At 29.1% G+C, this 27,169-nt stretch overlaps 1 protein-coding gene across 3 annotated transcripts in view; it reads right to left on the bottom strand.

Moving 5' to 3' along the window:
- LOC130451732 (lachesin-like) overlaps positions 1-27,169 on the bottom strand; it is a 272,197-nt gene that overhangs the window by 34,283 nt on the left and 210,745 nt on the right. For 2 of the 3 annotated variants that reach the window (XM_056790946.1, XM_056790945.1), the window contains exons 5-6: positions 12,083-12,268; positions 1,956-2,280 (exon numbers count right to left, since the gene is read on the bottom strand). In XM_056790946.1, the coding sequence (XP_056646924.1) occupies positions 1,956-2,280; positions 12,083-12,268 (511 nt within the window). The remainder of the gene's footprint in view (positions 1-1,955; positions 2,281-12,082; positions 12,269-27,169) is intronic. The other variant, XM_056790947.1, reaches the window with a different exon arrangement.

Below are 27,169 nucleotides of genomic sequence, written 5' to 3'. Positions count from 1 at the left end.
TTGATATCTTATGGTTCGTTAATGCAGTTCTATTGTTTTTATCGTGTTGATGACCTCTTAGTCTATTTTCTAAATACTGAGATGTTTGCCCTATGTAGGTAGCATCACAATTAGTACACGGCACTTGATATATAATATTACTTCTTTTGTTTTTTGGTGTTTTAGATTTTAATTTAGTGAAATATTTGGAAAAATGTTTTATGTTTTGATGTTTCTTTTCTGTTTTGTTTTTAAATTGATTTTAGTGTGTTTATCTTTTTCTTGAATATGTTACTTATCATTTCTTCCGGATAATTATTTTCTTTCAATGCAGTTTTTGCTATTAGAATAGCTAAGCATCTAAATTCATGATCTGATAGTTGGATAGATCCATCAGCCAAATTTATTATCACTGATCTTTTTTGTGACATAGGATGACACGAATTGAAGTTCAAATATCTTGAGGACCAAGTTTGGTTTCGTATACCATTCTGTTTTTATGTTATTGTTAATTTTATATAATGTGACATGAAGAAAATTGATTCTATTATTTTGCTAAGAAATATATATATATATATATATATATATATATATATATATAAACAAATATGTTTCAAAAATTATTAAACAAAAACTAACATACATACATTTTTGAAATTTATATACAAATTATTATAATAACTGTAACAACTATTTAGACAATTGTTATTTTCATAAAGTCAGAAACATTACCCGTGCGCATACGTTTTCATTCAAATATATTTTGAATGTAACAGAAAGAGATCTAGAGTGAAATGATTCTATATTTGTACATAATGCGATAATAATGCAGTGTTCTAACGGACAGGTGAACCCAGAACAAAGCAAACCTGTAACTTTGTCATATCATATTCTCTTGAAGATCTAGATTAAAATTTGAAAAAATTCGTCTTATTCTTCAACTACTCAAGTAGTTATCAGTAGAGATTACTACTATGATAAACAGCAGAAAAGGGTTTTAAATTTAAGATAAAATAAGATGTGTTGTATTCACTGGTAATACCTACTGACCTGATTTTTTTTGTAATTGGGTGAATTTTATTACATTGAAAACGTTAGTTTAGTTTAAAATATTCAGATAACAGACTGCTAAGCAGCCTCAAAAACGATATCATAAACAACAAACTTAAAAATTCTAATGAAATGTCGCGAGACATTTTTCTAGATTGGCGATTACAAGATCTCCACGGCAGAAGTATAATTAGAAAAAGTTCATTATAGGTTGGTAATACTTCAAAATATGCTATAAAATGAAAAAATGAGAGTTTGGTAATGTAGTTAGCGAAGTTTCCAAATTGTAAAGAATGAGAGGTAACACAATGGGTGTCAAACCTCCGAGTTAACCACTACCAAGGTAAATCAAGGTTGCTCGAAAGAACCTAACCTAAATATTCATGAACTAAGTAGGTTTCATTTAAGCGCCTCATTCTTATTTAAAGAACCCACGGTTATTCTTTGTCTTACTATTATTAAGACAACGTTCATAACCTTATGAATATAAACATTTTATGTTCAATTTATTCGAGCAGATAGACCCATAATTGTTATGATTTGCTAAGAGTATTTAAAATGTAATTCTTCATCCTATCTACCGTATAACCCTCGGTTTTATCAATATTTATCCTAGATTTCAGAATGAAATTACTAACTGCATAGTTCTCTTCATAAAATTTGAATTGTGTTATGTAGAAACGAATTATATTTTAAATAAAAACGAGTCAAAAGTTTTGGTTTCTTCAAAGCTGCCTGATTCTCATGCGGCAATAAAACGAGGAATAAATACCCCTATATGTTTCTTAGGTAACTTTTAAGGAAATATACATAGTTGGAAAATACATTCATAAGACGATTGGAGAAAGAGTTATAGAAAATATATTTTCCTCACTATAGCATAACTTTGATGAGAATTAGAAGAAAAAGTTATAGATAATACTCACAATGTACATGGAGCATCAGCCTTTTACTAACTGATGGAGGTACTCCATTAGCTGCTATACATAAATAGGCACCCATTTCAGATCTTGTCACTTTTGTAAGGATGAGAGTTTCTCCTTCAACCGACGTTACTCTTTCAATTTTATTGCTAAGCCCAGTTCGAGCTACAATGGCTCCTCCATCTTCTCGTTTCCACACTACGCGAGGTTTAGGATGTCCTCTAGCTTTACAGGTTAGTTTTGCTGAACCTCCTTCTGGTACCATCATATCACCAGAAGTTTCTTCGGAGATGATGTCTGGAGGTATGACGACTTCTAAGAATGCAGTCTAAAAAATTGAGCATTGATAGAAAAACTTATGTGTGCCAAAAAGTGATTGCAGAAAAAATATGTACTTTCAAATAAATTTACAAATACGATTTTTCCACAGGACACGTAATTTTTTCATTACATCAGAACTTCTGGCAACTCAGTTATAAATGATTTTTTAATATCATTATAACTAACTTACAACAAACATATGATGGAGAATATGTGAAAGAGTAAGTTTTTAGAAAATTAATTTCTATTATTTTACTTTCCGGCTGGATGGGGTTTCAAAAGAGTTTTAATCCACTCCCATCTAAAATAAAAATCAGTGGATAAATCAATTTATTTCATGTATAAACATTTGGTACACTTGCGTTATTCTTTTTAATTCCAATACACAGAAATATATCAGCAAAAATTGAAATCTGAATGGAATATCTAAAATTGCATAAGTTAAATACGTACAGTCGGAAAGGCTGGCAATTTATACAATCTAAATGGTAAATAAAAGGGAATTGATATATTACGCTATATCTCCGGAAATGACTAATTGCAAGAATAATATGTTTTCGTTGAAATTGTGTGATGTTTCCCTTTTTGAAACAAACTGAAATTTCGGAATGGTGACTGAAAAGTAATTTTTGTTAATCAAATCTCATATTTACTGTCCATCACACATATTTTTCATTTGTTTGAATTTATAACCGGCTTTTTTCTATTGCCATGATATTCATTATTTCACCTTGTTCAGTTGTTTTCTTTGTTCAATTATTTGTTTATCACACTAAATATAAATTTAACTCCCACATTTAGATTTTTTTTCAAATTTCAGTTAATCAATTCATTGTATATTTATATTTTTCGTGACCCATGTTTAAAAGAAATTCCCGGTGTTTGTTGTATAGTTTAGTTTTTTTTTCTGTTTTAATTTGTATACGATATCCAAATCTAAAAGATTTAATTTTCGCTATGAATACGACGTGTCTAATAACCCTATAGTTAACCGTCAGAATTTGTCAAGTGAAAAAGATATAAAAATAAACGGCCACCACTTTATAAAAAAGCCAAAATAACAGGTTAGAGATACCAGCTATGTGTCAAATGCGACAATGTTCCCAAACTCTATTTTTAAATTCGACTTTATTAAAAGTAATAATTAATTTCCCAATAATACAAACAATACTATTTTGATACAAAAAGAGAAAAAAATGAGAGATCTGCTTAATGATAACAGAATTTACAAACAAATAAAATTAGATTCAATAAATTAATACCAAAAAAGAATAATGAACTATTATATTCATGAGAAAATAATCCAGATATAGCTCCAAAAATATATCCCTGAGACCAAAAATATATTGTGTCCAATCACGTTTCACCCCTCTTATAAAATATTTATTCAGTATACTCTTCCTATTTTGAAAAAAAGGTGAATATTGTACAAATCCCAGTAAACTACATCTATCAATTTCTCTAGAAGTAGTTTCTTTGTACCCTTATATCCATATTTTCATCACTTCAAAAATTAGAAAAAGAAAATCAAATGAAATTAAAAACCATACTGACATGTGTGTAGGTCTTAATAGACAATAAGACCAAAATAAAAGATAAGATATTTTTGTTTATGAAATTCCATGTGATAAATGCAAAACTACATTTATTGGCCAAACAAAACAATACCTCGAAAACAGCTTACAAAGTCACAGATATGACAAAAAAAATCAAATCTAGAGAAACTGATAGATGTAGTTGACTGCATAAGTGATATTAACATAATAATTGGAACCATTATTAATAGAACAAGGAAAGACAATTTTGAGGAGTCTTCATTTCTGAAAACATTTGGATTATATAGGCCACTACTATTGAAAAAAAAGAAACATAATGCCGATTTTAATGAAGCTAATGCCTTCCTTTATTGAAAGATGGTACTAACTTTATTAAAAGCCTTTCATTACTGGTGCTTTGTGCGCGTGCATACCTGTCAGATATGTCACAAATAATGTGGAATAAATTAAGCTCGGTATGCGTGGATTCCTATTGCCGAAACAATGTAAAAAAATGGAAAAATGTTTTACCGTCATCGCGGATATTAATTTTTTTTATGTATTCGCCAGTAAATTTTATTGGCTTTTAGAAAAAAATCACGCAAACCACTTTTTCTTGTCGGACGGGTCTGACATACTTATTTGAAGTATGTGATGAGGGCTAAAATTTCTTTATCATGCCGGAAACTCTTTTTTTTTTTTTATTTTATTCACATTAAGTGCACACACTATATTAGCAACTAATTCAAAATGTACGATTTTCAATACATTTATTTTGGAGTAAATGCTTTTTGTCGAATACGAGGATTAATATGATTTAAGGAATAATAGGAGAATTTTTATTTTAGATAATTGGAACAATAAAATAATATTGAGATAATTGACGGGAGTTTATTCTCAAACTTAGTATATTTATTGATTTCTAGAATAATTCTAATCTTGCACTATCAACATTATTTTTGTCCATATTATACATTTCGTTAGTAAATCTTTGGATAAGATCTGTATTTTCTTCGTCATTGATGGCTTCCGGATCCGTCAAATGTTCAAATATATTTTGGTATTTTTCATTCTGTATTAATATGTTGAATGGTTTGATTTTTCCTTTGCGAACAAAAGCTGCTGTATAATCAGGAGAACGGAGTAATTTTCTCCTTAGCTCATTTTGCAATTACAATAAGGAACACACACAGTACAAAAAAAACACTATGAATTGATAATATTCAAAAATATAAAGATGCAACACTTATATCCAAAATAGAAAACGAAATGACGAAACATGCGACACTTGAGTAAAGCAAACTGAAGGGACAGAATAGCTCGTACCTTCTAAAATGACCAAAGATAACCTTACCTGAACTAGAGAAAAGTAATAAAAATATACATAGAAACCATGGAGACTATATAGTCTATTCTCCTGTACTAAACTATATTATGTATGGAAATAAAACATTCATCAACAAGAAAAATTTTACAAGAAACATAATTATTATTGATGTAATATACGAGATCATAATAATTATGTAACTACGTTAATTCGACAAAAGGCATTTACCCCAAAATAAATGTATTGAACATCGTACAATTTGGAGTAGTTGCTAATATAGTTTATGCACATCAAGATGGTATACCAAGATATTTTAAAAAATTACATAACAATGAATAAAATAAAAACAATAAACCCATCCGGCAAGAAAAAATTGGTTTGCGTGATTTTTTTCTAAAAGCCAATGAAATTTACTGTCGAATACATAAAAAAAATTAATATCTACGATGATGGTAAAACATTTTTCCATTTTTTGAATAATTTTTTACATTGTTTCGGCAATAGGAGTCCACGCATACCGAGTTTAATTTATTCCTATACTTATGTTCTATTTATTTGAATGAAAATTTTTTGATCCCGCTATGACGGAACTTTCAGAGTTACCGGCTCCCCGCCTACAAGGAACGAAATGATCGAGAGAATAAACTTTCTTTGTGACGCTATAAGTCAGAATCTTGGAATGTGCTTTCAAGTTGAAGAAATATCCTCCGTAGAATCCGGAAGTGTGTAGAACAAGTGTCCACTTCGAACATTTATCATATATTTTTTTATAAGTTGTTGGCTAACCAACTAATTTTTTCTATATTTCAATTTTTTCCTCATGTAAGTAGGTAACAAGATGTTCGGCAATATACAGTTCAATTAGAAATGTTTGATTGTTTTTTAATAAATTTACAATTTATGATAATTTTCTGCAGAATGTCTCTCTATGGCTAACGTATTGGCAAATACAACGAACTAAAAATCTGCACATCTCCTAATTCATGAATTTTATCACAGTATTTTCACGTCATCCACTCACTCCTTGAAACTTTCTTTATTTTCTCACTTCTTAGACATTTTTATTTTGATATTAATGTGTTTATCTATTTTCATATTCATGCTTTAGATGACCCATTAATGATTATAACTATCAAAATTATCAATGTTAAATTATATTTCGATAAATGAATTTCATATATATATATATATATATATATATATATATATATATATATATATATATATATATATATATATATATATATATATATATATATATATATAAAGTATGATGCTAATGAAAGGAATAAATTCCTTATTTGGTAAACTGGAGACTTTAAGGAAAAGTCCTGAAACCCTCGACTTTTATTTTTAAGCAGGCTATTCATAAGGATACCTTATTATCTATGTGAACGTGAAGACGTCATCGCTAAAATATTTAAACAGAAATGTGTGTGTTGTAATACATTATTGCAAAGGTTTTTTAAAATAACTATTGACCGATATAATATGTACAGTTATTACTTTGTGTATTGTCACAAATATTCTTAATGAAATTAAAACAGATTCAACAATTGATATTCTTATCTCCAAGCCAGTCCACTGAAAGTAGCATTCGATAAATAAATGTATCGTTTAACAGTTCTTAGAGAGTTACAGAAGGAAAAGTTACATCCCTACAAAGTAAGTTTAGTACAAGAACTTATGGAAGATGATTTTGATGGACGAATTGAACTTTGTGAAATTATAGTGGAGCAAAATAACCGATGGTTTTATAAAAAGTTCTTTTCTCGGATGAAGCTACTAAACGGTCATAACAATCGTCAAACTTATCGTTACTGGGATACGAAAAATCCACACTGGATGCGAGAGTACCGCATATTTAAAAATAAAATAAACAGATTTCAGGATTTTTCCTTAAACTCTCCGGTTTTTGAAAGAATTATTTCTATCACATGTCATTTTGATAATTGAATTTTGAATCCCATGAATTTCAAGTTTTTTAAAGAATCAATACAATTTCAAGCCACCACAAATCTTATCAATTAATTTCCAGACGATGAATACATAAGTAATCGAAAGCTCGGAAAATATATTAAAGTTAGTCTACTTTGATGTTTCATTGCCACGTTCCCAATAAAAAACCTCTCTTAAATATATATATATATATATATATATATATATATCTGAATTTTTTTTCCTCTTTCTAATTTCTTAGGTTCGTAGATTCTTTGTATACAATAATGAAACTTCGATAAAATATCACATTTTTATGTATAACTTAACGTTTCGCTCCTGGAAGAATTTTCAAAAAAATAATTGATGATTAAAATATTTGTAGAATAGATAAAACATATTAGTAGATATCTTGAAAAAATTATTAAAAACATAGTATTAGAATCAATCTACTTACTTCGAAATTTCAATAAAACGATATTATACTAGGTAGATTGAAATAAACTAATTAATCAAATTATGGTAAATTTGGCTGAGGTTTTTTATATCTTATCTATCATTTACAGAACATTTATCTTGTTTTATGTGTATCATTTCTTTGATTAATAGTTTTTGATAGTTAGTGTCATGAGCTGAGATTTTTGTTTTTTTTTAAATCAAATTCATAATGTTAATTTTTTCGTGTTTATGTAGAGCAGTCGATGCATTTTTGGTGTATTTGTGACGATTTATTCTGTTTTCTAAATATTGCGTAGTCATTCCTATGTAATTTTTAGGACAATTCAAACATGTGAAAATCAACATATATATATATATATATATATATATATATATATATATATATATATATATATATATATATATATATATATATATATATATATATGTTGTTATGTTGATTTTCACTGTTCCACGCTCATTGTCCAACCATCTATTATGTATTATGTACATGCAATTGAATTCTCAAGAGGTTGAAAAAGAAATTTAACTTAAATACTGAAGAAACTATTTGAAAATAACTTCAGACATATTTCTCATCTTTAAATGTATCTAATTGTATTTTAAGGTAGTCTGTCATGTTAATTCACCTGACGATTACAAAGAATTAAAATGTTCGAATTTCACAAAGATAATTTATGTTGTACAAAAGCTTTGTGGTGTGCAGAGTATTTCGTCTACGTAGATGTTGTCATTTTGAAATTTGCATCATTAATGTTTTGTATTGCATACCCACTGTTAGATATTGCGGTTAATTTTAAGGAGAAAAGAGCCCCTTGCGTGGGAACTGAACCTTAGTGGATGATTTATTAAAAATGTCGAAGCCTTTACACCGTCTGTGCTACAATCAAAGTGTTAGCTTGAAGCGTTTCAGCGAAAAGTAGAAAAACTGAAGTTTCTCATGCTGAATTTTATGAACAGTCAGCACAAGTCAGTAAAATCACTGAAGAGGCCGATATTTAATTTTTTTATGATCATTTTGCCTAAATCCATTCTAATAAAGGAATGTGTGGTTGAAACTATTTTTTGGAACAAAATATTTCAGCAAGATTGGTACCCGGTACCTTTTATTTCAAATTCTTACTAGAAGGGGCACTTCAACATATTAATCACATTATTATATTTGACAGAGCGCTCTATACATGAATAGGAGAAAATATAGAGTTCATTACTACCACGACAAATTCTAATACCAACCATTTATCTTGAAAGTTACTGGAAACACGGATAGGATATCAGCACGAATTCGGCACTTGTAAAAGAAATAAAACGTATTCGCTTAAAAGTACAAAGTCCGGAACATCTCATGGGACAAACTAAGTGCAACTTACTCCCTATTACACAGACAACAAGTGACAGTACGTAAGGTCTTCTTACAGCAACAATTAGAGAGAAAGTCTGTGATATGGTTCTAAGTAACAATTTACCGTTTTAACATGATCGCAGTAGAAGTTCCTTATAAGGTTTATATCAAAAAGTCTATACGACAAAATAATTTTCTTATGCATTTTTCAATTTATAGTTTTTTTAAATTTTTTTTCGAGTGCCGATAACAAAAGATTTTCATCTAAAAATATTTTCATGTGAATTGTCACAGCATGTTTTTGTAGGAAATTTGATATTATTAGTACCGCTTAATTTCTAATACACAGTCAGTGGATAGGTGATAATGACATATTCATTGATCGCTATAAATCTAATCTCGATTCCGATAATGAGAAAAGTCAGAGATAGACAGAGGCGTGTCGAATATACGACAATATTTTTGTGATGTTTGTAAGGATACGATAAAAAACAGAAATGGCTTTCCAACAATGTATTGATTGTATTTCTGCTACACAGAAAAGAATTTTATGTGAATTTGATTAACACTCAGCACAAAAATTTCAATAAACGAGGTTGCAATATGCAAACTCACTACATTTTCTAAATATTTTATGATTTGTCGCGAATAATTGGTACAGTAAGCTGATAATTTATCTTGTTAGCAAATAGGGCCTATATCAAAGAAGAGAAATTAAATTTTTGAAGAATATAGGTGAACATAAAGTGAGGTTTCTTTATTTTCTTTCACAGCACAACTGAAATACTGGAAATTAATAATAATTTTTATTTAGTAAATTTTAGCTGTAAATATGCATATCTTTTTCTTTGGATCTTGTTGAAGCAGCTTTTTCAGTGAATGTGGTGATTGATTCATTTTTTGTTTCTTGTTATATTTTGAACAGTCAATTAAGAGGTGTTTCACAATTAATTTACATGTGATACGAGTATGTCCGACTAATAGACTAGAGAGGACTACTAGTTCACGTCTACTTATATTGTTGGAGTTATACTGACAATTTTTAACGGTTTCGTGAGGTTCGTGTTGATTCTAATTTACTATTTCTTGCCATTTTCTTAGATTTTATTTTTAAAAGATGTTTTGAAATCGGTATGTTACATAGTTACTCTTTACTGATTGCTCCTTGTTGTATGCATTTTTTGCTAATCCATCCATTCTTTCATTTCCGTCTATTCCGGTGTGGGATGGAACCCACATGAAATTAACATATATATTGTTGGTTCTGCAAATGATTAGCTCCTTCTTAATATGAATGGCTATAGGATGGTTATGATATTGTTGGTAGATTGCCGTTAGTAAACTTTGGGAATTTGTTATTATAAGGATATTCTTAGATTTCTTAAGTACTTCTAGAATGGCAAACAGTTCAGCAGAGTCTATAGATCTAATAGGAGGGAGTACACAGGATTTCGACAAGTTTTCGGAGTAAAAGGCGGCTCCAGTTTCATCTTGGCTTTTGAAGAATCTGTGTATACCTCATAAAAGTCGTTGTATTTAATTCAGGTTCTTAGGAATTCTGATTTTATTATGTTTGTTGGTGTTTCTGATTTATTGAAGTGGACAAGTTCCAGGTCTGTATTGGGCAGGGTTATTGTTAAGGAGGGGATAACATCTATTGATATTAATCATAGATATTTGGGAACGCAGATTCATACTGGATACATATGTGTTGACTCAGTGATAGAAAGGAGAAGTAGTGGAGCTTGTTGAAAATTTCTCTTTAAAACGATAAGACGTTACGTATTACAGGATTTCTTGTATTCGATAATAGAGATACCACGTAAGGGATGCTCATATATTGACTTCGGTAAGAAAGTGGTAGCTCTCCAGTTTCTCCAAATAAGCTTTGGATAGGACTTGTACGATGGGTACCCATTGGATAAGATCAATTTTTGACTTGGAGTGACTAGTCGACACGCTTGTAGTAATTGTTAGGTTAGGTTAGGTTAAATTAGATTTTACCGTAATCGTTGTATTGGTTTAGAGCCTTGAGGTAATTTTCTAGCCTAGTATTTTCGATGGCGTCAAATAGGATAGCTTGATTTCTAAACAAGATGTTGTTTGTTTTAGTTGGTTGGTTTGTTACTGAAGAGTATGCTTTCGGTTGTTAAGTTATACTCATTTTGATGTATATTGTTATCCATTTTTGAGTATCATTTCAATTTTTTAGTACGGATCTGACAAAATACTTTCTACCTGGTATCAAATCAAGATTTAATTTTAGTTGAATTCTTAATTGTCTATTTATTGCTGTTTAATAAAAATTCAATGTTTTTGTTGAAATCTTTATAAAAAAGCTATTAAAAATTCCCCCCATTCTACTTGGACTAACATAATGTAAAGTGTTGTGGGGTATTTTGCAGCAGATGTAGTACCCACAACTTCCGTTTATTCTGCTATATCCATAGCTCGGTGTTTATTTTTCTTATTACGGCACTTCCCCTAAATTTACCAACTAATTCCACATCATATTTATGAATTAAATTAGTGTTCTAATATCATTATTGATGTTATTTTTTTGTATCTTCTACATTATTCAGAAAGACGAATTTTGAGTTCTTCGTTAAAATGTGAACACCATTAAAAATAAAGAAATTAATTTAAGCACAAACTTTAACTCAAAAGACTAATTTCATGATAAGTTGATTTTAGTGACAAGAATTGATGTTGAGAAGGTTGGATAAAGAATATTTTGAGAAAAATATAAAGACTGCTTTACTTGAGCTCTTTTTTTTACATTATGAACTGTACGAATACAAAAAAATCTAGTTTTGTTTAATTCTCACTAGTAATAATTTTTTACTGATACTGATAGGTAGTATGTGGTATGAATGCAGTGTTATAGATAACTTAAACTTTTTCACTAGATTTTCCACCAACTACTTAAAAGAGTTTCCATTTGAAACTTTTGGGCTTGTGTCTGCCCTGACTAGAGTGTAAAAATAATTCAATTACAAATTAGTCCATCAACTATCTCCCTCTAAAATAAGTGTAACGTGGGATAACATATTCACGAATTTTCTACGTGCCGAAATATATACGGTACGTCTTTAAACAACACCTTGTACACTAACAAATTGAGGATGAAACAAAAAATTTGTTAAGCAAATATATATTTTGTAGGTATGCATAATTTTTATTAAGTTAAAATGAAGAAAATACGTACCTGCATCTTCATGGGATCTGTGTTGACTTGACACATATATTGTCCCCTGTCTTCTCTCTTAACACCCCGTATATTCAATGTCCATGTGTTGAAGTCGTTGTGTGTAACAGATAATCGTGCGTTGTTGGTAATAACGTGCTCGTGTATAGCTAATATTGCCTTCGTATCAGCCTTTATCCAAGCGACCTGATTCAAAATGAAATGTGAACAGTTGTGAAGAACAAGCTTTCATTCGATTAACTTTTATTTCAACGTTAAAGTACAGTGGTGGGTTTTTAATCAACGGATTTTTCAATCACACAATATTGATGACATCTGTTGGTCTGAACCAATACTGGAACGTGTAGAGACTTCTTTTATAGTTTTTTAATTTGAATTCCATTCAGATTAACAATATACAGAAAAGCAGTACGAAACGAATAATATAGATATAGATTGGTGTTCCGTTGAAATTTGTTTACGGTTGTCATGGAATGGATTAAAAGTTATATAAACATAGTGCATTTAAAATATATTATCTACTATATACAGTGGACAGCTAAAATATGGATTGAAATAATTAATATATCTAAGACGGGAGAATTTTTGCGAAACTTCTGATGCAGGTCGAATTTTGCCTTGAATTGATCTAATTTGAATTATTAGGAATTACATCTTTTGACGCAATGATTAATTTTCTAAAGTAGAATTTCGATGAGTAACGTGTAACGTGTGGAGTAAAGCAAAAAAAATTCAAAATAAGCAAAATGTATAGAAAGTATTCATTCAAAAATTTGTTGATTGTTCAAAAAGGATAGTCGTTCTGGTAGTGTAGTATCTATAAGGTTGACAGTTTTTAAACCAAGGGTTTATATTGTCATTGCGGGAAATAATTTCTGGTTTCAATAAGAACAAATTTGTTGTGAGAGTGAACCAAGTGAATTTCACTTTTCATTAAATGTGTAGATATAACTAGAAATCAACATTAGGTATGTCATTTGTCTATTATGTCTAAAATATCCAAGAAGAAGGACAATGAGGTGAATGTTAGACGAAGTTATGTGGAGTGTATGTTGAAATTTGTAAATTGAATATGGCATAGAATGAGTCAAAATACCCTAGAAAGTACGAATAATTTAGGTGATGAATGTGTCCGGGAGTTGCTTATTACTAAGAAAGAATTTTGAATATTTAGTTTATAATTAATTTCATTGGAATATTTGTTTTATTTAGAGGCATTATTGATTAGAATCTTCATCATAACTTTCTTGTATTCGAAAAATATAAAGTATTTCCCAGCTTGCATAAATTGATTTAATTAAAAGCTCAATATACCTAAACTGAGAATTGAAAATGCTTTCAAATAAAAGAAAAATAACATAATATCAACTCACTATCGATGGTAACGTAAACCATACGAAATGTAAATTAGAACATGTAAATTCTTCCGTTTCGGTTATATATGTATTCATAATTCAGCTGTTCACTGTACTACAGAGCGACAAGTAGTGTTCATTCCAACATTTTAAAAGAATTTATTGAGAGACGGACAAGGTTTCCATTTTTTTTGGAATGATGATAACGGCTATTATTCAATAACACATTTGATTGTTTCGTGATTACACTATAAATATTTTATAAGTTTTTAATAGCACTAAAGTCATCTGAACAAAGCGGATAATAATTACATTCGTAGATAAAGTGAATTGATTGTACTTAGTTATTGTTATATTATTGAGTAATATTTTTAACAAAAAATTGAAATGTTCTGTGCAATTTTTGTCGGATACAAATTTTATAGGAATCTGAAGAGTATATGTCCAGATGTAGATATCCTAATGATCAGCTATGATTTTTGATTTTCAATCTAATTGTCACTTGCTAGAATAGTAGAGATAGAAATAAAAATAAGAACGCAAACCAGTTTAAGTAACTAAGAATGTAGCAAACGTGGCTAGTAAAATCCTTGTCAACATTTTGAAATATCCTCAGAAATTTTATTTTAAATAGTTTAGAGTTTTTTGTGATGATAGATTATTCATATAGATAGACTAGATATAGATAATATGTGGAAAAATCAGAAATGTTAATAAGCAATAAAGTATTTTGAACAATAAATTAATTAGATCGAAACAAAATTGATACAAATTAACACAGTTGACAAAAAAATCGATCTATTTTATTCATGAAAAAATGTCATAAAAAGCAATATGATAATAACGGAAGGTGAGCTAAAATTTGAGTTTTTCTACGTGATTAATTATATTCGTAAATATTCATGAAAATATTTATATACTTTGTCATTTTCAAGGTTATTTTTGGTACCATATGTTTAATACTTCATACTTCTTAATACTTCTTACTTAATACTTCATTTCTATTACAACAATTCTCGATTAATTTATTACTCCAGGATTGATACGCAGTTATTAGAAAGTTTGGAATACGTGTTAAAAACTTCTATTTTATTGCCACAACCCCACATCTATATATATTCAAGTTTCGAAATCTTGGTTTGAGGTCTCTTCCGATTCAAAATTAGTTTTTTTAAATAATTTTTGAAAGATGGATAAAATTGACGTTTCGACTTTTCTTTAAGTCTTTATCAAAATATGATATTGACACTGACAATTTACGTATTTATATTGATTAATAGATCACCTTCATCATGAATATCAAAATAAGAATAAAATCAAACTAGAACTTTAGAAAATTTAATTTTAATCCCCACATCTCAAATATATAGCAGTAGTCAATTAAATTATTTGTAGTTTTATTTATGTAAATTCGAATTTACAAAATAGAGCTAAAAATTTTATAAATTATAAATTATTTAGATTTATAGCTTTTTCGTTCTTATGAATGTGAACTATTTCTAAAAATTATTTTTTTCGTGTATTAGATTCCGTTTCAAGAATTTTTGAAACTTTATAATTGAATTTACATTTTTTTTGATATTTCATGGTTTGTTAATGCAGTTCTATTTCTTTATCGTATTGATGACCTCTTAGTCTATTTTTATAAATACTGAGATGTTTGCCCTATGTAGACAGCGTCACAATTATTACAAGGCACTTGATATATAATATCACTTCTTTTTTTCTGTTGTTTTTTATTTTAATTTAGTGAAATATGTATACTGATATATTTATTGAAATAATTCGATAATTGTTGGGAAAGTGCTTGTACATATAGTAAGGAAAAATGTTTTATGTTTTGATGTTTCGTGTCTGTTTTGTTTTTAAATTGATTGTAGTATCTGCTTATCCTTTTCTTGAATATGTTATCTATCATTTTTTCCGGATAATTATTTTTTTCCAATGAAGTTTTTGCTTTTTAATAGCTAAGCATCTAAATATCAGTGATCTTTTTTGTGACATAGGATGACACGAATTTAAATTTAAATATCTTGAGGACCAAGTTGGTTTCGTATACCATTATATTCTGATGTTATTGTTAATTTCATTTAATGTGACATCAAGAAAATTGATACTATTGTTTTGCTTGACCTCAATTGTGAATTGAAGTTTTTTAGGATAAGAATTTAATTTTTTATTTATGTTTTCAATTTGATTCTTTGGTACGGTAGTAATGCAATAATCTACATATTGAAAAAAGCATGGAATATTCATATCAAGTTTGCTTAGGACAGTTTCCTCAAGATCCTCCATTACCAATTGTGCTGTAGCACTTGAAATGGAAGCTCTCATAGCACAACCATCAATTTGTTTGTATATTTCATTTTCATATTTGAAATATGTAGTTGCAAGAGTGAGTTCTATGGCTTTTATAAATTAATTTTGAGGTATTTCTGTATATTCTTTAATTTTGTCCCATTTTTTCATTAATATATTTTTCATAATGGTAATAGAAATATTTGTAAATGAAGAAACCACATCTAACGAAATAAATACATATTCATTAGGAATTATGGTATTTTAAATTTTTTCTTTGAAATCCAATGAGTTTTTGATATAGTATTAATTTTGATATAAAATTTTTTTTTTAATATTTTTCAAATAATTAGATAATGGGGTGAGAGGAGTTTGAATACTTGAAACAATCGGTCGAAGGGGAATGTCAGGTTTGTGGAGTTTTGGTAAACCATCTATTTTAGGGTAAGGCATTGTGAATTTTCAAGTTTCCCAAAATTATATATAATTTTGACTGAAAATATCCTCACATAATATTGGGGGATATATTTTTGTATTTTAATAGTCTATGAAACATCTCAAGATAGTTGACACCTTCAATATTTTTTTCGAATTGTGAAAATGATAATGTTGATTAGATGGAAGAATTGGTATTCATCAGAAATACTTTAGAGTGATAATCCGTAGAACCAAAACCATTCAACCATAACTCCATCCAAAATTACGCTAGAATAAGTAAATGTATGCTTCTCCATCGCTCATACGAGTATAACTTCTTTTGTATTTAAAATGAATGTCAATACAATTTCATTATATAACCGACCATCGCTCTAGCACTATTTCAACATATCAACATTCACACTAGATTAAATCCAATTCTTAATCCACTCATTTCCCAATGAATGACTTGAAGATATTTTCTGTACTTCAAGAAAAATTAATTAATAGTTAATAGAACCATCATAACTTTTACTAAAACTATCAATTGTTACACGTGGTAGATAATAATAAATGACCGGAAAACATTGTAAAAAAACAACAAAGGGGTTATCAATAGAGTTTTATTATCAAATTGAAATGGTTAACAAGCAACTCGACGCACTAAAAGAATAAATTTCTCAACAACGCAAATTACAGCAATCGAACGAATTCTATATGTAACGTGTGCACTGTATAGTTGAATTTGGTTTGATTTGAATATATAATTTTGAGAAATTTCTGATTTAATTTCGATATTTGGAAATGAAACATTTCAAATGATTGACCATATTATTCCAATGGCATACAATTATCATAAAAATTTAAGTTATCTTAGTTATGAAACCTCGAAACTAATGGTGTTATTTAAAGAAACCTTTTAGCTTTCAGCGCTGCATGGTGTAAATGTGTAAATTAGTTAAGCGTTATGAAGACCGTATCCGTTATTATTTCATAACCAAATATTTGGGGTGTAATAAAATGATGCAAAATGACTGTTTACAAATTTATGTGTTTGTTAAATATAAACTACGGTGGATTCTGTACATACGATTAATGTTACTTTTTTTGTATATTTGAGCAAAGGCCACAATATGGAAATATATGACATACAAGGGTAGATCAAAAGGAAACTTAAAATATTCCAATTCTTAGTTCCATAGAATTTTGCACTGTGTTTGTTAAGTGTGTATAAGACGTGAAAGAAAGAAGTAGTGTAGATCTAGGGGCAAAAATTAAATACAGGATTTGGACACTTTGTCGCACTCATGTTACATTTTTATCCACCCTTTTTGTCTGGTGATTTATATATTTTACTGAAAAGAAGAATTAACTGGGAAGTTGTTATTGAATGATTTGTGTTTAAATTAGGAGAAAATAATTAAAAATTGATTTACTATAAAAGTTTTCACTTGTGAAGTTGATTTTTCTCTTCATATTCACACACATACTCAGTGAAATTAGAAGTAATACACCCTGAAAAGATAATTTATCGACCTTTGTTTTGCATTATATATAATATAATATACTTACCTTACATCAAGAATGAAACGATAATATTTATAATATTTATTAACATCTATTGAGAAAAAGAAGAAATCTTGATTACCAGCTTCTCTTCAGATGAGGCAGTAAGTATTTGTGGTACTTCTCAATTGAACGCCTACTCTCATACTAGCTCGATTAAACACATGTGGTGATCATTTATAGCCACAAACCTTCAATAGAACATTTATGTGTACATGCCTTTCAATAGTAAACCTAATATCATGCCGCCCTCTATGGCGGTGGCTCACATTGATTGTTTACGTTATAAAAAAAGACCACTTGCTTGAACGGGGCGATATACGTATATTAACAAGTCTAGCTTTTTCACCAAACTATTGTACAGCAACTTGATATGTAATAAAAAAACGATCTCGCATAGCTAGTTACCTGTGACACCTATCTTGATGCTTAGTTGACCAGATAGTTTTCTTCGTTTTCCTCTTTTTCTTCGGCCCACACAGGCTTGACCTCATAAATAATTGTAACCATTATGAAAGAAAGGAAGGTTGACATTTGATTATAGCTATCTTTAAGTAAGTTTAGGATGTCTAAGGCACAGAAATGATACTTTTTCTTTTTGGGTGTAACGTTTCTAATTTCACTGAGTATACAAAGAATATATATATATATATATATATATATATATATATATATATATATATATATATATATAATATATTTCTTTAATTTCTTATTTCTTAGACCTTTGGATATATTAATGCATCTAAATATTCTTGATTTTAGGTCTCTTCTGTTTTAAAATTAGTTTTTTTTATTGAAGTTTCGATTTTTCTTTGAGTCTTTATCAAAATATTTTATCAAAAAAAATCTAATTTTAAAACAGAACAGACCTAAAATCAAGAACATTCAAATGCATTTATATATATATATATATATATATATATATATATATATATATATATATTGTGGCATATTAAATATTAAATACCAAAGTGACTATATGTCGAGTTTTCGATAACTCATGTATTCATCGTCTGGGGGAATTAATTAGTTAAAAATTGCGGTGTGATTGATTTTGTAATATCTTCCAGATAATATCAGATTCATGAATTTTAAAATTCAAAATTCAAATTTACACTTTGATATAAATGTTATGAAGCTCCCACCAAATTTTAAATTATGTATTTTCCCATGAAATTTTTTTATATAATTATAATTTAACCAATAAATATTCAATTTTACTCATATGTAATTTTTAGTATGTTATACTTTTATATATATTATTACACTGTAATATATATATATATATATATATATATATATATATATATATATATATATATATATCTTCGATTTTTACAATTTTTATGTATGTTTTTTCTTCTTAATATTCTTGATTTTAGGTCTCTTGTTTCAAAATTAGTTTTTTTTGATAATTTTTAAAAGAAAAATAAATTTTGACGTTACTACTTTTCTTTAAGTCTTTATCAAAATATATAAAACCAAGAACATTTAGATGCATTAATATATCAAAAGGTCTAAGAAATATCATCGATAATTTGAATAGTAGAAAGCAAGCAAGTCTAAGTATTGCCCATTTCTTTTCATTATATATATATATATATATATTTCATATAATTAATGCAATTAATGCATCTTTGACTTAAAGTCAAATTTTAACTTTCTTCCAAAAATTATTAGAATGACTAGTTTTAAAAGAGAAAACACCTAAAATCAAGAACATTTAGATGCATTAATATATCAAAATGTCTAAGAAATTGGAAATTGAATCCAGTTAAATACAATATAAGAAATATGTATAAAAATAATATAATTTCTACTTACAATACTTTATTTTAAAATTCATAGGTTTCGAAATTTAATATTCAAATTAACGTTGATAGAAATATTTTGATAAAGACTTGAAGAAAAGTCGAATCGTCAAAATTTATCTATCTCTTAAAAACTATCAAAAAAAACTAATTTTGAAACAGAAGAGACCTAAAATCAATACACACACACACACACACACTCACACACACACACACACACACACACACACACACACACACACATATATATATATATATATATATATATATATATATATATATATATATATATATATATATATATATATATATATATATATATATATATATATATATATATATATATATATATATATATATATGAATGCTTCCATATTGCTGGTCCGTAGTAGTCGTCTGTGTCTCGTAGTATTTTACAGTATGAGGTAGGTGCAGAGAATATGCCTACGTACGTTGAGACGATCTGCTTGATGCCCGAAATTTTTCTTATAGCATATAAAGAATAATTTTCTTGGGAAAAAAGTGGAATATTCATTTTTGTTTTCTCGTTTTATTTTATTTAAATCTTTACATAGATTGGTAATATGCCCTTAGTGTATTGTGAGTATCTATAATTCTAATAGTAGAAAGCAAACAAGTGTAGGTATTGCCCATTTCTTTTCATTATTCATGTTACTAACTCATCCCTTACATGAAGTAGGCCCTGGTCCAGTAATAATGGAATTCTAAATTTCGGCGAAGGCACGGCACATTTGACATACCGCGGAATTTGTTTGATGTTTGTTTGTATATATTTTTTTAATCTAGCAGGCGATTTGTTCACATTGTTTCTTTTGAACTAATTTCTAGGAAAGTCTATTGAATTATTTATTTTGTTTCTCTATTTTGAGAACTTCGTTTTGGATATATAAACGAGTTTACTCGCGCAGTTTATTTAGTTTATAATAAATAGTCATAGTGAATGGAAAGAAATAGAAAAGTAACCGAGCAATTTCAATAAATTATAGTTAAGTGAAGTGTAGTGTTGTGCTTAAATAAATTAATTAGTGAGTGACTGACAGTGTTTATAAATTCACCCCACCAACAGTAATAGTGTAAATATATAAGAAAAACATTATATTGGTGTCAGGTGTGGGGATTTGTAAATAAATAGTGACATAAATATGGCTAAGAGACTTGGTGACCTGAAAGTGACGGAAGTGGAGAATCAAGAGTTAGAAACATCCGGTAAGACGAGCGAATTTGATAGAAAATTTTAAAGGGACCTTAGTAAGTGACGGATTTGATCCAGAAACTTATCTATTTGAAGGCGAGTCTTCTACCTTAACCTCGTTAGTTTCTGAAATGAAGAACGGTATTTCAACTATGAAGAATGATATTTCGGCCAATATTGACGAGAAGATTTCGACAGTGAAAAACGTTATTTATATCAATTTGGATGACAAGATTTCTACCATGAAGGACGACATTTCATCTTTGAAAAACTATATTTTAGCTAATATCGACGAGAAAATGTTATCGCTGAAAACTGACATTGCAGCTGACGTCGAAAATAGAATTTCATTCTGATATGGGAAACCAGATAACAACGATGAATGAGAAGCTGCAATTGGATACCGAAAATAAAATGAAAACGAGAAAATCAAGGAGTTAGACAAGAAGATTGTAGATTTAAGAAAAAAGTACACTCCAATAGGAGAAAAGGAGATCGAACAAATGGAATCCCGCAATTCGCAAGCAGTATTAAAGACAAAAGACAATGGAAATTTTACCTGAGTCAAGGGTGAAAAAGTTTTTTGTGACATGTCTAGTATAAAAGCACTTGTTCATCCCAGTAACATTCAAAAGCTTCAAAAACAGCTTTGTCCATGGGCTGGAGCTCGTGGGTCATGTTATTCGGTAGGCAAAACAGTGCATTGTCATATGTGACAGTTGTCTCTACAATAGATGTATCTTAATGGCATGGAGTGCCATAGAAAAAATAAGAGATATTTTCATGGCAGTTTATACTTCCCTAGGTTTTGTAACCATTTAGGTTTCAAACCTAATGCTTCTTTTTTGAGTCATGAGAATAAGGGTTTCCGGTGGTAGATGGTCGCACAACTCTGGCTTTAGCCTTTCCGCTTTGAAAAAAATTGCTGGGAGAATTCTTACTCCACTAGCGTTGCCGCAAGAAACCAATGTCACCTTTTATCCGTGCTCAGGGGCCGTTACGTGCACTCGCTTTGCTCCTTTTTTAGTCAGAAAGCTTTGTTGATGATGCAAAGTTAACCTATACTCCTTCTCATCTACGTTATGCATCCTTTTTAATTTATCCATTGAATCAAGCTCCAATAAGACTTTCCTAAGTTTGTCGAAAAATTTTTTACAATGTACATATGCATCTTTTGAGCTCTAGCCGGGTTGAGATTTTGCCCGACAAATAGTGATTTCAAGATGACGATTCAAGAACGCCTTCAATCAATACCGACCAGCTCATTGTTTGTCGTGCGAAAAGATATGAGGTATATGGTTTTCTCATAATAGGCATCATTTTCTGGACTGAGATGACCACCGTTTTTATTCCAAGAGGCTGCTTTTTATTCTTATTATTGCTTATGTAACAACTTCACGTTCTTATAGATATGTTAAATCGTTTCGATTTGGTGTTTTTGAATTTTGATTTTGAATGGCCAATAAAGCTTGTTGAAGATTTTTCTCATTCCATAGTGATCATAATGATTGTATGTAACGGTAATACGCCCAGTGCGCATATTACTTCTATTTAATCGTGGACATATTAACAAGTAATATCAAATAAATTTCCTACCACTTCCAGTTTCAAAGTGATTTAAGAAGATTGAACTGCCATAAATGGTGTCAGTTAACACTTGCTATGCCATCAAATTGCCTGTATCGCAAGCAAATAGAAATTACGGGGTGTGGGCATATAACCAACATGAGTACATTCCCTACACCCACCGTACATTTTGAAAATAGTTCATATAAGCAATTGAAAAATATATTCAGAATGACAGATAGCAAATTTAGAGTTATAATGGTTTTGTAAGCTGATAACCTCACGCAGAGTGAACTGGAACAACAGAAGAGACTGAGAAATCTTTTTTTTTTACCAGCAATATAGAAGTATTATGTATAATATTTAAAACTTGAAATCAAATGTTAAAATACTATAACCGACTAGATATTTAGTAAGTTTTCTACCTTGACTAGAAAAAATCAACTGACGTCAATCAAGTGATGATTAATCTATGTACGTAAAATGATATTGCTGTACCACATATTGAAATTGTGATAACTATCGGACATATTTTTATAAAATGATTACACAAAATTATAGTTAGAGGCCTTCCATTTTAAATATTGATGAAATATGAATATGATAAAACTGTAATTATGTTCGTGATCAAAGTTTTTGTAATATTTTGGAATTGCTTGTTAAAACCAAAGATTACACTAAATTTTATAGTTCATTATTGATGTAATAATTCTAGCAGCATACGCAATCAACTTAATATTGTTCACAATTTAGTTTGTATGTTTTCATCGGTTTGAAAATCCCATCTTACAACCGTTTCTTTGTTCATAAAATAGTTTTATCGTCAGAAAATGGTTTCTGGATAGTACTATTTAGAAAGCTTCGATCCACTGCTCCGATCAAGCTACTTTAACAAACTCATTCAATATATATGACATTAAGTAAGACAACTTGTTGAGCTCGTTAAATACAAAAAAATCATCTTCATTGTATGTTTGAAAGTTGTAAATCATGAATATGACACTCAAGAAAGTATCTTTCGCACATATGTCTATTGAGTTGAATATAATTCAAATAACAACGTGATAACATTTCATGGGTATTTTTGTTATTTATCAGTTCTATTTTTTACTTTCCAATGGCAATACGGCGTCAACTAAAAAGATGTAATGAACAAGATATTTACCTAACGGTACATAAGTTAAATAATGTAAGACCAATTGGAATTGTCATAATCTTCTGAAGTAGATTCGTGTTCAGGTTATCTAATTACTAGTACTATAGGAGGTAAAATGATACATTTCTTTTATGCTTTCATAACATGAGTCATGCAATTTTGCTCTATTTATGCCCAAGAATATTAATTTATTGGGAATAAATCCATATTGACATCTTGAAAGGAAAATTTCTCACATTTTTCTCTTGAATAGTGAAACCTGTAACCCAATCGCACTACTGCAATTGACAACATAATGCGTATCAAAAGTTTCTAAATATATTACTGCCATAAATAAATCACGCAACTTTTGATTTTAATAAAATACATACAAATGCTAGAAAAGTTGTCATTTTCGAGCGTAAAATTCTGAGCAGCTGAATTCAAACGTGATTGTATTAAATTGACTGATCACAAGCCTTCGGGAACGGCCAGAAACTGCGACATCAGAGAAATCATCGATAAGGTCGCATTAAGATTACAGGGTTAGAAGATACAGACTATCGGCACATTTGGTGCAATGTCTGCTCACTTTGGCATTAGAATATTTGCCAGGCCGTTCAGCAAAATGAATCAGATTTTTTACAGCAATTCATAACATAACCTTAATCCACCACTACACCTTGGAACGAAAAAAATACAAAACAGTGTATTGCGGAGAACGACCCTGCTCTGAAAAAGGCAGAGACAGTTTCATCGACCGGAAAAGTGCGGTGACCGTTTTCAGTCGTGAATTTTGTACATCGACTATCCTCATAAAAGTGGAGCAATAACAAGTGTGCATTGAACATCATTGCATGATAAACTGAAAAGAGAAATTGTAAAGAAGAGATCGAATTTGGATAACTAGATAGCGCTTTTTTATCAGGACAACGCCTCTTCCCTAAAACCGGTGTTAGTCATGGATAAAATGCACGAATTGCAATTCAAATTGATGGATCACCCACAGTGTTCATTAGATCAGGTCTCCAGCGATTTTCTTTTGATTTTTTTACCTCAAATTTGATTCGCATCAGATATTTTCATCAAACGGGGATGTGATCGCATATGTAAATACCTAATTTAAGTAGAAAGACCGCAAGTATTATTTGGAAGGGTTAAATTGGCTAGAGCATCATTACATTACGACTAAGTCTATATACTTAAAAGCAGATAAAGCTTTACATCTATTTAATTGAAACATGACATCGTAAGTCTCACGCGATGAATTATCTCCAACGTTTCAAATGGTTTCCTCAAATTTATTCTTTGCTTAGCAAACTTAATAAAAAAATAGTATTCAGTTTATGAATGTGGGCATGTTGTCGACTCGAGATTGTGTAGTAATAATGCAAATTTGTTGAAATCAATTATTCTTAGAACAATTTTTAATACCTTAGTACGAATATCTTCTTCTCAATATTCTCAAATTAGCGTCACGTCATGAACCAGTTTTTTTATTTATTAGCCATAAAAATCATATATATATATATATATATATATATTGTTTTCAATTAGTAATTCTCAAAAATACTCGAAAACTGGGGCGATACAGTGAAAACTTATAAATTATTGAGACAGCTAGAAATTTGTGTTTAGTATAATATATTCTATAAAAAATAAGGTATTATGGAAATTAAGTGTTCATCAGCGTTTTCAAACCAAATTTCAATTAAATGTGGGAAAAAACAATTTTTCCCACCAAATTTTCATTTTCTATTGTATCCTGATGTACACAATATGATTATATATAGAATAATACTTTATTTTCTAGGTTTTTGCTTGCATTGCTTACATAAAGGCACTATGAATGAGTTTTGTTCTTTAATTTGTGGCTTATTGAACATAGTTCTAACTCAAAATAAAAGACATGAGATTGATAAAGAAGGTTTTTTTCTTTCACAAAAAACAGATATTACGCGTACAGAAAATACTTTATGCCTTAATTGAATTATTTCATGGGCTGTATAACATATGACACGCTTAAGTTAGGAGAAATTATCGACAAATTTATGTGGATCCATAAAAAACGCAAAGCTCGCTCTAAACAGTAACACATTGTTTTTTGCTAACTACATTTTAATACTGGAGAAAAAATCATTGGATTCAATCATACATATACATTGAATGTTTATGTGATAAGAATTTTTTTCAGAAATATCGAGATCTACTTATTGTGGCTGGACTATTTATCTGCATAGTCGTCAAGCTTTAAATCTCTTGTTGGAAAATTTGTTAGTATGGAGGCACAAATGTATAATAAGTGAGGAGCTTCTTAAAATTGCTACTACTCACCACTACGAAACTGAAATATGAGGTAAAAAATTGGATGGATGAAACTATATTTTTCAAAATCGACTATCAGCTTTCTATTTATTACTAAGATGGTGATTTAAATGAAATGGTTTAGTGGATAATATTGAAAAGTTCTATTTTTATTTTATGAACATATTCCAAATGCTCAGTGTTTGGCGTAGCACTCAGGTAAAAGTTTTAAAGTTAATCAATAATTATTGAGCCACTTGGCGTTTTATAAATACATTTGCTTCATTCAAATACATTTTGTGGTTTTAATTATACTAACGTATTTTTTCAATAAAATCGATTTGTATGTTATTATATTTTTTCTAAATTAGCTCTGATAATTATATGAATCAATAGATCACTTATCACAAGATTCGAAATACAAGCTGTTCAAGTCATACAAATATTTTCTATCCTTGATTATCATAACATAGGGAAAGGAGCCAGCATCTACTTATATTATTTCTTATATGAACTATTTTTTTATTCTACTCGACTTTTTGTCAAGAATCTTTGAATTTGTTTAGTTGATTTTGTGGTTTTTGCTATTTCATCATTTATTCCAGTTTCATTTTTCAATGATTCAGATAATTTCTTAATCTATTTTCTAAATAAAGAGATGTTCAACTTATGTAAACTATATAACAAATATCACAGGAATCACGATCTTCTGGTATTTCTTCAAAATTCAAGACCATTTTGAGAAAGACCGAAATTGGTTGGAAACGTCAATAATACATTATTTATTGAAATAAATTTTGAAAGACAGCAGCAGCGGCTTATCGAATGGGAAGATAGCACCCAAATATAATTTAAGATAGCTTCCTAATTCATATCTGAAGCCGTATTGTTTTGAAAATGTCAATGTACTTCTCATTTACAAACCTTTCAAACACTTTACAGCCTGAATTAAACCAAGTATCTCACATTTTTTTTGATATTCCTCTAATTTTAAATGTCTCTTTCCATTTCTTAGAACGACCCGATCCACAATTCCCACTATTTTATTGAATATTTTTATATTATTTTATGTCCTACTTATTTGATTATTTTTAATTATTGTGCAATCTAGTGTCCACCTCTCTTATTTTGTACTGTGTTGAGCTTAAAGAATATCTGTTCCCATTTTATTTTTTTATTGTAATTAGTACATTATATTTTATTTCCTATTCCTATTAATACTAGTGACAATATTTTCTCATATTCCAGACCTCCCTTTTCTGCTGATACTCTATCAAATAAATATTTCTTCCTGGCGTTATTCTCCCAGATACAGTTTTGTAGAGAAATATACGGAAGATCGCCATTTGATATACTTTGGCGTTTGATTATTGAGAAAACTTTGTTTCCTGGTCCATTATATCTGGATAAGATATGATG

Source organism: Diorhabda sublineata, chromosome X, assembly GCF_026230105.1.
Source record: "Diorhabda sublineata isolate icDioSubl1.1 chromosome X, icDioSubl1.1, whole genome shotgun sequence".
In the NCBI taxonomy this organism is placed as follows: domain Eukaryota; kingdom Metazoa; phylum Arthropoda; class Insecta; order Coleoptera; family Chrysomelidae; genus Diorhabda; species Diorhabda sublineata.
This window is presented reverse-complemented; position numbering and strand designations above follow the sequence as displayed.